At 41.0% G+C, this 13,365-nt stretch overlaps 1 protein-coding gene across 7 annotated transcripts in view; it reads right to left on the bottom strand.

Moving 5' to 3' along the window:
- Positions 1 to 13,365, bottom strand: part of tpk1 (thiamin pyrophosphokinase 1) — a 103,298-nt gene that overhangs the window by 71,658 nt on the left and 18,275 nt on the right. For all 7 annotated transcript variants that reach the window (XM_033638597.2, XM_078162565.1, XM_033638600.2 and 4 more), the window contains exon 4: positions 3,344 to 3,413. In XM_033638597.2, the coding sequence (XP_033494488.1) occupies positions 3,344 to 3,413 (70 nt within the window). The remainder of the gene's footprint in view (positions 1 to 3,343; positions 3,414 to 13,365) is intronic.

The following is a 13,365-nucleotide window of genomic DNA, read 5'->3' as shown; positions in this document are numbered from 1 at the left end:
TGTTAGGTTAAAGACATCTTAACTTGCTGGTGACTGATTTACACATCCCAACCTGTAAACATTCCCTTCTTTTTTTTTTTTTTTTATTATTATCTTATTTTCTCCTCCTGTCTCCACCCTTCCTGTGTAATGTATAACTTTCCAGGGCTGATGTTGTTTGGTTTGGGAGCAGTCAGGCTAAAAGGGAGGCCTGGCTGTCAGCTCGGCTGTACAGGCTGTTGACAGAGCTCGGACTGGAGGGTCAGAAAATGAATCTGCTGTGTCACACAAACAGACAGAAGCATGAGCGATGCCTCTGCCAGCAGGCCAAACATGCTCGATCTCACATTCTAAGACAGATATATATGACTGGTTTCATTTTGAGAATAAAATGAAAAAGTACATGTACATTCCCGCAGACACACAGAACACATTCGTGTTTGTCCTACTGTAATAGTGAGGACTCTTTCATCTCCAACAACTCTCCTCGATCACATCTAGAAGCATAACCAAAAATCTGAAGAGAATTGCTGTTGGTGTTCATTTTGTCAATAAAAAATTCTGCCGATGAGTATTTGTTGAAGCCATTTTACTTCATGACTAAACTGCAACAACAGTATAAATGGAAAAAAATGTTGACAACAAAAATTACAGCAAGAATCAGTCCATTACTCCCTGACGAGTAAAGATGAGACAAAATAGTCGGCTCTGTTTGGGCGCACAATCTAAGTTAGATCACATTAGCCATCTCAAAGCATTGGCTGTTTTCCTTATTAACCAGTCACAACAGCAATTAGCTTGCATTGCTCCGGTGACATATTGTTAAATCAAATCAAAAGTTTTTATAGCACATTAAAAACAACTGCTGTTGACCAAAGTGCTGTACAAACTGGAATAATCACACACAAACATAGAGTAATATAACAGGTACACAAATATAAAACAGAATAACACCAGTAAGAACAATTACATATGTAAATACAGGATAGATTACTAAAATATTAAAACCATTAAGAGCAACCAGGGGCCATTAAAAATATGTACATTTTCAGATTTGTCTTGAAAGTGTCAATGGAGGGGGAGCATTTGATTGAGAGTGGAAGGATATTCCAAAGCTTTGGAGCAGCTACTGCAAAGGCACAATCTCTCTTACCCACTAGACTCGATCGTAGGACAGTTAAGAGAAACTGTTCTGAAGATCTAAGAGGTTGGGAGCTCGGCAATGTCCTGGGGTGTCAGCCCATGAATGGCTTTAAGAACAAATAAAACCACCTTATAATCAATCCTGTATTTGATAATTGTTAAATTTAAAAGAGCCGATCTTCCTTGTGCAGTAACATCTACTTCTTCTGAGAGGATTTGTGATTTCTTACAACTCATTTGGCAAACATTTAACATAATTTGGTATGAACTTAAAGGAAATGACTAGTGATGTACCGATACCACTTTTTCCTTCCTGATACCGATTCCGATCCCTGAACCGTAGGTATCTGCCGATACCGAGTACCAATCCGATACCAGCGCGTAAAATAAAAATGGATGGGATATGAACTGTTGTATGTCTCAACTCCTAAAACTCTATGTAAAATATTAAGAAATAAATACATAATAGTAGAATGCCATAAAACTTTTTTTATTATCATTATCCAGTGTTGACACAGATCAAGACACAGGTTAAAGTGCAGCCACACAATTTGGTAAAAAAGACATCTTAAAGGCTACAGTAGAATGCTTTTTAAACTCCGCTCCGTTTCCATTTCGTTTGCCTGTAGCGTGCGTATGCGTAATGACGTGAGGCATTACGTGGTATCGGATTGGTCATAGGCTGTACTCACCGATACCGCATTTTAGGCAGTATCGGAGGCATTTCTGATACTGGTATCAGTACAACTCAAGAAATGACCACTTTAGAATGAAAATACAGACAGTACTTACTCACACTCATGCCGACAAGAAGTCCAGTGTAGTTTTTTAATCCACAAAACTCATTCGGGGTATCGGAGGATAACAGCTAGCCGGATTTTTCCATACACTTGAAGTGCATGGAACCCACGTCCAAAATCATTCTGAAAATGTAATAAAACTCCGCTAATGCATTTCAAAAACATCAGAACGGCTCGTCCGTCGTAATCCAAGTGCCCTGAAGCCGCGGCATGCAAAATTGACTTGAAAAGACGTAATTTACTCCACTTTTATAGCATCATTTCTCACCGTGGTCAGTTAGCCCGCAGGCGTGCTATGTTTACATGGCAACTTGCGCGAGACTCGACTTGTTCTCGAGTCTCGCGAGTAAGCGACTAAGACTAAAACTAAATCTAAAATTCTTGTCAATATTAATGCTGGATCCTATGAACAAATGGTTATTAAACCAAAATAAACAAACAACTTATATTTCTGGGTTTTTTTTATAATTTCTGCATCATGCTACTTAGGAATGGACTGTGAGCACCAAGACTGAACTTTCGCTTTCTCTCTTTTTTCTTTCTTTCTTTGTTGTTTTACAACAGTAGCATTGGTTTATTGACCATTCAGACTACACCATCTACACCACTGTGTGGGCGGTGTTACAATAAATGCACATGAATTAATCAATGTGAAAAGTTTTTATCAAGTAAACTTGATCAACATTGGTTGCAAAGTATGCAGAGGGTCTCCAACCACAGTGGTGTGTTTTACTGCATCTGCTCAGTCAGCCAGACACATTCATATAATAACACTACATTAGTTTTAAAAAAATATTCAAGGTTTTCAGCTTTAAGTTTGTGTCCTCACCTCAAGGACAAGAATAAGTTTGCCTGCTGAAAAAGTGTAAATGGGCCTAGATGACGTCCCTCTGCGAAACTATCCTCACCTCACATGTCTACAACCTAAAATGGTTGTTACCACGATAGAATTGCAAGAGCATGTACACAGACAGACATAACATCACATTCACACCCCGACAAAATACACACTCACGCTCACACTCTGGGTGTTAATGCGAAAGCCTCGACACTTCAGGGACACCTTGGACCCCAGATCCATCTCTGTCCTGACAGCAGTCCTCCATTAGCCGCACACACACAAAAATATGGTTGCAGAGAGCGCACATACGGTACTTTCTCACACAACGCTAATACATAAAAAGGGTGCAATTTCTCACCTGAAACACACAAAGTCATGCACATGCAACCAAACACAGAGGTGCTGAATGCACAATAAAGTGCTGCTCAAAAACAAACACGATGCTCTTAAATAAACAGTGTGCACATAGACAATTTGACCATCTCTCTCCCAAACATTCCCACACAACAACACGCACAGAGGAGGACATGAGAGAAAACACAAATTAACTAATACAAATGACAACACAATGCAGCCTCACCTGTCTCTAACTCCAGCAGTGATGTTATAAAGGTGATTGGCAGCTCCATCAGCACAAGCCCTCAGGAGAGCTAAAGAAAGATAGACAGAGAGATATGTTAGCCTGTGTAACCGAGGGCAATTAGTTTCAAATGAATTGTGCACCTTGCATTCATGAAAGACACAATTCTGCCTTTTAAAATATAACCAAGTTACTGTCAAACTCGTGTAACCACAGTGGCACTCTGTCGGCAGTTGAGAGACGCCTCTCTCAACTCGCTGTCAACTCAGAGAGAAGTGTGCATGGTGTGTTTTGTATGAATAATAAAACGGATGATTTGATTTTCATTGCTGTCGCCGACTGTTATCAATATAAAGGTAATTATTTGCAAAGGCTAAATTTTTGCTCCTTTTTATTTCTAAATGGGTGAAATCATAACCTCCTTGGTGAAAGCAATTGCATACAATGGATGAAAAACAAATAGGTAGAACACTGTTGCTCACCCACAGTCTTAAATCAGATTTAAGGCTGCTGACCTGGCATGACAACAAACCATGTACACGTCTCTCCTAGCTGACAGCAAGTAGGAGACAAAAGCACTCAAGTTCAAATGGAAAAAGTAAACTACTGTCACTTCTACTTCAATAAGAGAGTTTGTGCTTGGACAAAAAAGTATACAGTCTTTGTTAAAACCTCTTTCAGATGGCTGTTACAAATGAAAAAGTTACTCTGCCAGAGAGAGGTGGTAACAGTGAAGAAATACTTAGCGGAAGAGAAGTGTAGTGGATATCTACAGTAATCTGCAAAAACTATCTCCCAAAGGATTAAATGATGAGATACCCTGGCATGTCATGCTATAATGGATTTGGGGATCTCAAAAGACCAATTATGATACATGGCATAAGAATATACAATGTTGATAATTTCAAATGATTTATGAAAGCTGCAAGGGCGATTAGGTCATTCATAAGATCTTCATTTTTTGTAAATAATCTTGTAAACAGTCATTATTGTGTAAGGAGATTGTGTAATTTTTTCCTATGTTTTCCTTGTTCTCTTGCTCTTTCGTTTGTGGATATGTGACATATGCTGCACAGACTGTTGTCAATTATTGAGAAACACCCATGGCTTTTTAATTTCCTCACACCTGTGCACACCTGTGAAATGGGTGGGGCAGTTTCTATTGTTTCTAATGTTGGAAATAATGTTGGAAAACACTCTTGACAAAGGTCCAGGAGGACCGAAATGTTAGTGTTACCAATGAATTGTGAAGCTGAGCAAGAGCAGTGTCTAGGATTTTCTGTTCAAAGATTCAAGTGATATTTTGTGAGGGGGCCTTGATGGCGCCACCGGCCATGTACATGTGAGTTGTCAACGGTGACAACGTGTGTGTCGGCTTTGATGAGTGTACCAAGTGCAGCACGATGCTGGTATATGACAGCAAAAAGACGGGGACATCGACACTTAAGAGGCACATGAGGAAGGCTTGCCATGGAAAGAAAGACGAGAGTCAGCCTTCAATGTCCACGTTTGTATCCTTAAAAAAACATGTCGGGTATAAACCGGGCTCGGGCTTGTAATCACAGTTAAAGGGACGGGCCAGGCAGAACATGCACAGGCTCGGGTGGGGTCGGGCTGGATTTTTTGAGCCCGATCTAAGCTCTAGTGCAAATACCTTTCTTCAAACGATGTGCTTGGAAAAATGAAAGGGAAATTTCCTTTTTTCGAAGGACAAGTGCCTCAAAAAGTTGTTGTCAAGCCCAAAATTTACTGCACTGCCCAAAAGACTCAAGGGAACACTATTAGGTACCCAGATGAAATCCTCAGAGTGATAGTCAGACCTTACGCTGGTGCAGTGGGCCCTGGGTTCCTCCTGGTGGGGGACAATGCCCAGCCTCATGTAGCCAGAGTACGTGGACAGATCCTGGATGACGAAGGCATTGATGCCAATGACTGGCCCGCTCGTTGCCCTGATGTAAATCTAACTGAGCACCTATGGGATGTTATGTATCGCTGCAACTGATGCCGTCAAGTACCGCCACAGACTGTCCAGGAGCTCACTGATGCCCTGATCCAGGTCTGGTAAGAGATCCCCCAGGACACCATCCCTAGACTCATCAGGAGCATGCCTAGATGCTGCCTGGAGTGCATACAGGCATGCAGGGGCTGTAATTTTGAATCAAGCCCTCAGTGGGTTGATGATTTTGGTTTCCACTGACCATGATTACGTCATTTTGTTCTCAACAAATTACACAATGTACATCAGTAAAGATTTTTTTTTGAGCAATGTATTTCTATGTTCCTCTCTGGATGCACAACCTTAGTCTAGTCTAACAGGTAATTTTCTCCACACACTTCACACATCACTTGACCTTACAAAAAAAAAAAAAACTCATCACATTCACAAAGCCTGACCACAGACATAAAACACAGCTAATGATTAGTTCTGAAGGAGTGGGGTACAAACAAAAAAAGATATTAGAATTCTTGACACTGTCCATTGTAAACTAAATTAAGAATTGTGACCTGCCATTTATGAGTGCAACTTGTACTGTGTGCGAGGGTTTTCAGCCTGCTGTTTGCAGCAGCTATACTACATGTGATATTTTTCCAGTGCTGCTCCTGATAAATACAGTGCGTGATCTCTATGTATCCTGTAGTGCAGTTTCATTTCAAAAGGAGTCCAAGGTTTTAGTGAGGACACCTACAGCTCCTGTAGCCTGCTGGCTTGATTCTTAAAGGCAACATAAACGCCGAACAATGCAATGCAATGATGTATTCCAGAGATGGGAACTAATGAGATTTTATTGCTAACAATGCCATTTACAGCTGCATATTGCTGGTGTTTCCATCCGCTCCTGAAATGATCCTTTTACAGACATTACAAGCAGCACTGTTTTCATCTTTCTTCCAGAAATGAAACCACGCTGTGGGCTGTTTTTTCCTCTCTGCCATGAGTGCTTGTTGCAAGTTCCCAGCAGCGTAAACAACATGAGTTTGACGTCATTATTTTGCAATATGTAACTGTCAGAAAAACACGCCAGCCTTGATATATAAAAAGAGTGATAAGCTCAGCTCGCATACAGTTCCAGTGGATCAGACAATTTGGAACCAGTTTTCAGCTGGAACCGGTTTTCAATTCTCATCCTGAACTTATTCTATGAGACACTTTTTGTGTGAGAATCGTGCCATATAAAAGTGTCAGATTATAAATGTTATGCTACTATACACTGATCCAGAAAGATGAGTGCTCAACGAGAGATTCTGTTGCTTTACACGTCTTGGCTGTCAGAGCACTGAGTGCATAAGAACACACTTATAGAAAAGGGAAAAATATAACAACAATGCGCAATTCAAACCCCGTACTAGTTTGAAGACAAACATCAGCAACGCTGAGTCTTTTGTTAAAAAAAAACCTTGACATTACTTCAATCACTGCAAAGATGTAAACAGTGTGAATAAGGTCAAAATTAGTTAGAAAGAAACTACTTTTCAGCCATAGAAAACACAACAAATGACACACTGCACAGACAAGTAAATTTGATTTGACCCTTTGAAAGCAAAGTAAGTGAAACAGCACTCATCTTTTTGATATTTGCCATTTTTAAAATGGTATTCAAGTTGCACACAATTAGATGCAAACTATTTGCAAATGTATGCTCTTTCATGGCCTCCATTCTATTCAAATTGAACAGGCAGCCTATTTTTTAACAGCCCTTTTCTGTTTGGGGCTGTTGTGGTGCACACAGGGGAAAAACTTCAAAGTATCAGCTGTAGTTTTCTGTTTGCACCTCGTCTGAAATTAACTAAAGCTTGCACCAAAGAGACGGCCGACTGCTGTACATGTGTTTTACGTATGTCTCACTGGCTGTTTTTCCTCCAAATGTCCCTTCCCCAAACCCATCCTTGAGAGACAGAAATACAACAGGATATAATGTGAAGAACAAACCCCAGACACAGTTGTCTATTACACATGTGACCTCTGCAAGCACGCACAAAGTCCCGGAAAATTACTTTGTACTTGAGCAGTATTTTTTTACTGTACAATTATGTCTCACTGTGCTCTATTTATTTGTTTACTGGTGAATGCAAGCCTTGGTCTAGGTCAACAGGGATTACAAGAAGACCTCGTTCAAAGGTACCATGTGATGGTCTAGTAAAGGTTGTGTTTACATTCAGAGTTTCTAACTAAAATGCATTTTGTGCATCCTTTAAGCCAAACAAACATGTTTAAAGGCCACGCACACTTTGAGTAAACCCACACAGGTGATTTTATTTTTGTTGCCTGATTAGGCCTCTTCTCTTGCGTGGGTTGGCTTGATAGACCACTAAAGGTTTGTCAACCAGAAACATCATTAGCCGGCAAGGTTTCATTGGTTGCTAAGCTGCAAGAAAACAAACAAACAAATCTCAGACTCCACTAGAAGTTGTGCCTTGTCAGATTAATTCAAAACCTATATGACTGGACCATGTGGGAATTTAATTTGAAAGGACAGACACAGGAAGTGGCCACAGTCAGCAATCAGACAGGAGTCACGGTACAAACCAATCACAGCTGACAGATATCTTTCCCTTCTTCTGTAAATATTCAGTCTGATAAATACGGAAAAGTTGGTCATGTTAGTGCAGGGCTACCCAGAGCTATACATCTGTCCCACGGACGATAGGCCTACACACTTATAAACAGCGCTTGGAAGAAGATCAGCTCTGCACTCAGGATTTCATTTAAATAGGCTACCTGCCTCTGCGCTCTTGAAAACTCGCACAAAAAAGGCACAAGAGTAGCACCCAGAGCCCGACCACATGTTTTCCAGGCGGTCAGAGATGCAGCATGTGTACGGCCTCTAATTTCCAGGGCTGGTACCTGCAGTTATTCCACAGGCTAGTTAATAACATGTCGGGCAGGAAATCCAAAGTGTGGGTTCATTTTGAAGGTGAAGGACGAACCCAAGGTGATATGTAAACTCATCTTCATTGGTCGACTACAAACATGACGTATCATCTGAAACATGGAAGTAGCTACATGCCCATTAGCCCACAGCGTCATTAACAGGCGGCTCGCTCAGTGTGTGACGTGCACTTGTAGATAAAATATAGGCCTATATTAATGAAGGCTCATTAGTACGGTTTGTATTTCTCTGTAATGTAGCACAGTGTCAACAGTGTTACTGATACTATTCTTTCTCACACCTTCAACTCAAACCACTGTGTTGCCCCGCCCAAAATATATCATTTAATGATTAAATTAATATCGTAAACATGTGGGCGACTAATGGCCCTAAATGACGACTATTGGTCAACTAGGAAAATTCTCAGTCGGGAGCAGCCCTAGTCTCCTGTTGGCTTTGTTTCACTTGTTTGGGTGGGACAAATTACATCTTCATCATTCTAATAAACCTTTGTCACAGCAGACATTTTGACATGTCATAGCAGGACATGCACAAGTGAAACAATGGTTCAGTTCCCAGGAAGCTGTGCCAGCAAGCCAGAATGCACAATAACAGGAGCTGGCACTGGAAATCTAAATATAATGTAGTTATTATTAATGTAATCAATTCTGCCTGTGCTTCTCCTGCTATGAACTGCCAAAAACTGTGGAAAAAGGTCTACTAGATCAAGTTCCAGTGACCTCACACAGACCACAGCACAACAACACGTTGCTATCAGTGGACAAAAACTCCACAGGGTACCTTTAACTGAGGAGTCACAGATGAGCTCAAAGAAACATTAAGTTCTACGACTGACAGTTTAAAAAAATTACCCTCACCAAACTGGTATTTACCTCAACAATATCACTGTGTATTCCAAAGTGTTTATTATCAGCGAGTGTCTACGGACAGAGGGTGCCGCGTGCTGTACAAATTATAAAGCACCCCTGAGGCAAATTATGATTTGTTATATTGGGCTGTGTAAAATTTACTTGACTTGACTTAATTATCAACGAGACAATACTCCCTCCTACCAGCCTCCCACTTCAGGGTAAAATAACCATCAAGACTTTGTGCTTGTAAAATGATTCGCACACAGCACAGACACGAATTAAATATTAAAGCTTACACTTCCGTTCTGCAGGCTGTACGCTGTAACAACAAATGTGGGTGCAGAGTTTAAACTTAGCATAACTTCCATCCTCACTGATGTTATTTCTAAACACCACAACCCTAAATATATAGCATGTAAAAAGAACACTGTGTCACGCCTACATACTGTACATTCACATGCACAGACTCACAGTAAAGTAGACTCGATTAGCAGAAGTAAATGAAGAGGAATGATTATTCCAACGAGGGGGGGGTATCCTGTTAAATCCAACTATCCCAGCCTCAGCCGCTTAGAAAATGAGAGTATGTAGACGCCTTTGCATTGATGTAAATAAGACGCTTATACTCAAGGTAGTGCTTTTACTTATAACCCCCACCACCTGCTGTCGATGTTTCACGTCAGGAAATGATTGGAATGTAAATGATTCATTATCGCAGACAGAGTGCAAAGGCTGAGAAACTTTTCAAACGGTAACTCGAGAAACAGAGAAACTCTTCTTTAAGCCTGGTGGTGACAGACTGTAAAGCTATCTGTCATTATCTGTGTACACACACACACACACACACACACACACACACACAGAATAATTTTCAGACTTAAGGTTCTAGAACAGTTACTTCTGTCTGTCAATCATTTTCTCAGCTCTGTTTGCGTGGCATGCCATTAAAACACACACACACACACACACACACACACACACACCTCCAGTTAGTCTGAGAGGTTTGATGTGCTTCTACAAAGTGGGGCTCTCAAGAACCAACGTCATAACAACCTTTCAGAAAAATTATCTGCTTACATTTGTTTCCTGTTATAAGCATTTTCGGATCTTATTTTTGCCTGATATCCCACAACATTTTGTCTGCATACACAATGTGGTGTAATAAAATCACCGTCAGTCAAACACACACTGCAACATTTCATCCTGGCAGCCTTCTTCTTGCTAAACTTGTTCTAATAAGCATAAGGTCCCTTCCAGTGCTATATGAGAGCAGATCTCATAAATATCAATGAGTGATCATTTTCAATATTTTGTCAACGTTTAAACCACTTTTGACATTATTTACACTACTGCGATCTGTGTCTTTATCTCTGGGTTTCACACAGTGTTTAATAGTGCAGCTTCCCGCCTCTTCTGAAATAAGAACTTCCTCCGCTAATGTCAGAAGAAGTTATGACAAGTTTATAAATCATATTATATATATTATGTGTGTGTATTATTGTGTGTACTGCATGCTTGAGGTATAAGGGCACATTCACACCAGGATAGTCCGGGGGACTCGGTTCGATTGGACGGGGAATGCCGGAAAATTTCACACCTTCATTTGGTTCGGTTGACTTTCACACTGCACTTTTTAAAGCAGACCAAACCGCCTGGACAACGTCATGCAGTTCCAACAGCTGCTCGTGTGGGGGCAATATTGCCCAAAACAACCACTGACAAGGAAGAAAAAAAAGCATGAGGAAGAAGAAAACATGTCTCATCGATTGCCCAGGACAGAAAACGGAAATCCATCCCCTTCACAAAAACAATGCACTGCGCTCTACGTCACTTCCTCTCTTTGGTTCGCTGGAAGGTCCGTTTGCATTTCCCACTGTAAGCGAACTGCACCAGGGTTAACTTGCAAGTGAACCGAGATGACCAGTTTTCAAGCAGACCAGGGTTCGCTTGTTTGGTCCGCACCCGAGTTCGAATGAGCTTTTACAACACTTCAAACGTACCGAACTATCCGTGGAAGCAGACCAGGGTTCGTTGAAAGCGAACCAAATAGCGCCAGTGTGAATGCGCCCTAATACAGTGGTTCTTGCCAGAGGGAATTCCCGGGGGTCCCCAGAAAAATGGGAAGTAGTTTATTTTCACTATTTCATTCTCTACAGAAGTGACTATCCTGGTCAAAGGTTTCTCTTCCTCCACAGCTGTCTCCTCAATTGTACTTAACAACTATAGAATCCCTGTCTTTATCAACTATATCAACCAAACTCTTTCGAGACATAGATCTTTATGGTAAAATCTTATCAAATGGGGGTCCGTGACTTAATGTGTATTAATCTAGCTGTCTTTTACTTAAGAAAGGTTAAGAGCCACTGATCTAACAAACGTATTTATTAGGGTTGCACAATATATGATAGAAGGACATTGTCATAACTATGCATTATTCCAATAATTAAAATTGTACCTACTAAATAGTGCTGATAATACAAATAATACTGCTTTCATTGACAGCATCTTACATGCACTTTTAAACTTGGTTTGCGAGCCGCTAGGTAACACAGATGAAGAAGAACAACAACTGCAGCACGCTGTTAGGAGGCTAAAACATGTCGCAGTGTGGACGTCTTTCTTAGTTCCAGAGGAAGACAAGAAGATTGTGCCATGGCTCTGATCTCCAACTGCCCTATGCAGGTTAGACACAGCACTGAAGGATCGTCTCCAGAATGTTAGCATGAGTTAATTAGCAACAGCAGCTAACATCCAACACCAAGCTTTGAAAAGGCTCGACTCTGTTGTTAGGGTTAGGGTTATATGGGGGCAGGGCCATTTGACGTACCCCAGAAAAGTGTTAGCAATAGTGATGTCAGTTAGGTTTGGTTAGGTCAGGGCTATGGAATATTAAATCAGCCATATTTTCTCACTACATCTCAGCCTTTCCTACCCCCAGGTGTACATAAACTAAAGGTTATACACTTCTTTTAAAATACAAAAATGTGAAATTATTGGTGATCGTTATCTTTTACACCAATATCAGCTTGCTAGCAGTCTTCTTCATCACTGCCTTTGTTGATGCATGACTACACTTCTTAACGTATTACCGGCGTCGCCAGCTGTTAATCAGTGGAATAGCATGAAAATCATGCATATGCGCATACAAGCAAAAAGAGGCCATGGGACATGTAAAAATATCGCTCCATCAAAAACTCCATAGGGTGCCTGTAACTGGAGCAGTGAGTTTCAGATGCTCCCGTGTGAGGACAGATACTTAATGCTGCCCTGCAGGACAGACACCAGATAAAAATGAATCTAATAATCACCAATTGGAGGTTTTATCCAATAGTCTGGTCAAGTTGAAGTTAGTCAAATCTGGTTATAAAACATCAATGGCCGTGTTCTCCTAACCAACTTCCTGGGGAAAACCTTTTCCTGCTTTGTATTCATCAGTAATCGATTGTATATTTAGGTCCCTGTCAGTTAAACTGTCAGAGTAAAGCACTTTATTTCCCACGTTAAGGTTAATGTCCCTGAGTGTGAGACCATATGTTTACATTTTCTAGCTTCAATTGTTTTCAAGAGTGTGCTTCCTGCCGTTTTAAGATTGCCGTTCTCGACATAATTTCAGACGACTCCAAATTCACATAAAACGGGTCACGCTTATTCAAAAGTTAATCTTCATCGTAAGGGAGATGCCTGTGGGAGCATCTGTCTTTCTAGATCTCTCAACATTCAATTTGTCTTCATCACAGTAAATGGCAAAAGTGGGTAAACTGAACTTGAGAAAGATTATCTCTCCATCTGCACTCCATTCACAGGCGGTGTAGATACAATTACTGTCATTCTCCCGCTGAAAACAATGAATCGCCGGCTGTTTGAAGCACGTCCCGATTGTGAATGCAACAGCCTAACCAGCTCCATCTTATCTTTCTCCTCAGAGCATAGGCGTTTAACAAACAAGCTCAACAGAAAATCACATACAGGGACATGGCTGCCTTATGAATTCTGACGGCGATAAGATGTGAGCCGAGCGGGGACAGCAGAGGCAGTCGGCGGAGATGACCTTGTAAATTAACTAGCCATAATAATCCCTCCCTGCAGGCTTCAGAACCAACTCCTCCTGTCACTCACTCTGCTGGGTGACAGATACATATGGTGGGCAGGAGATAATGCACTTCCACACACAGTACTAAACCTGTCATTCCCGTGCTTTTTAATCATCTGTTTTGCTCGAGTTTGATGCAGGAAGGGTGCATGTACAAGCTCATGCAGACACACACACACACTGCTGTGGGGT

The sequence above is a fragment of the Epinephelus lanceolatus genome, chromosome 20 (genome assembly GCF_041903045.1).
Source record: "Epinephelus lanceolatus isolate andai-2023 chromosome 20, ASM4190304v1, whole genome shotgun sequence".
Classification (NCBI taxonomy): domain Eukaryota; kingdom Metazoa; phylum Chordata; class Actinopteri; order Perciformes; family Serranidae; genus Epinephelus; species Epinephelus lanceolatus.
The sequence above is the reverse complement of the archived record's forward strand: the minus strand, read 5'-3'. Positions and strand labels throughout refer to the sequence as shown.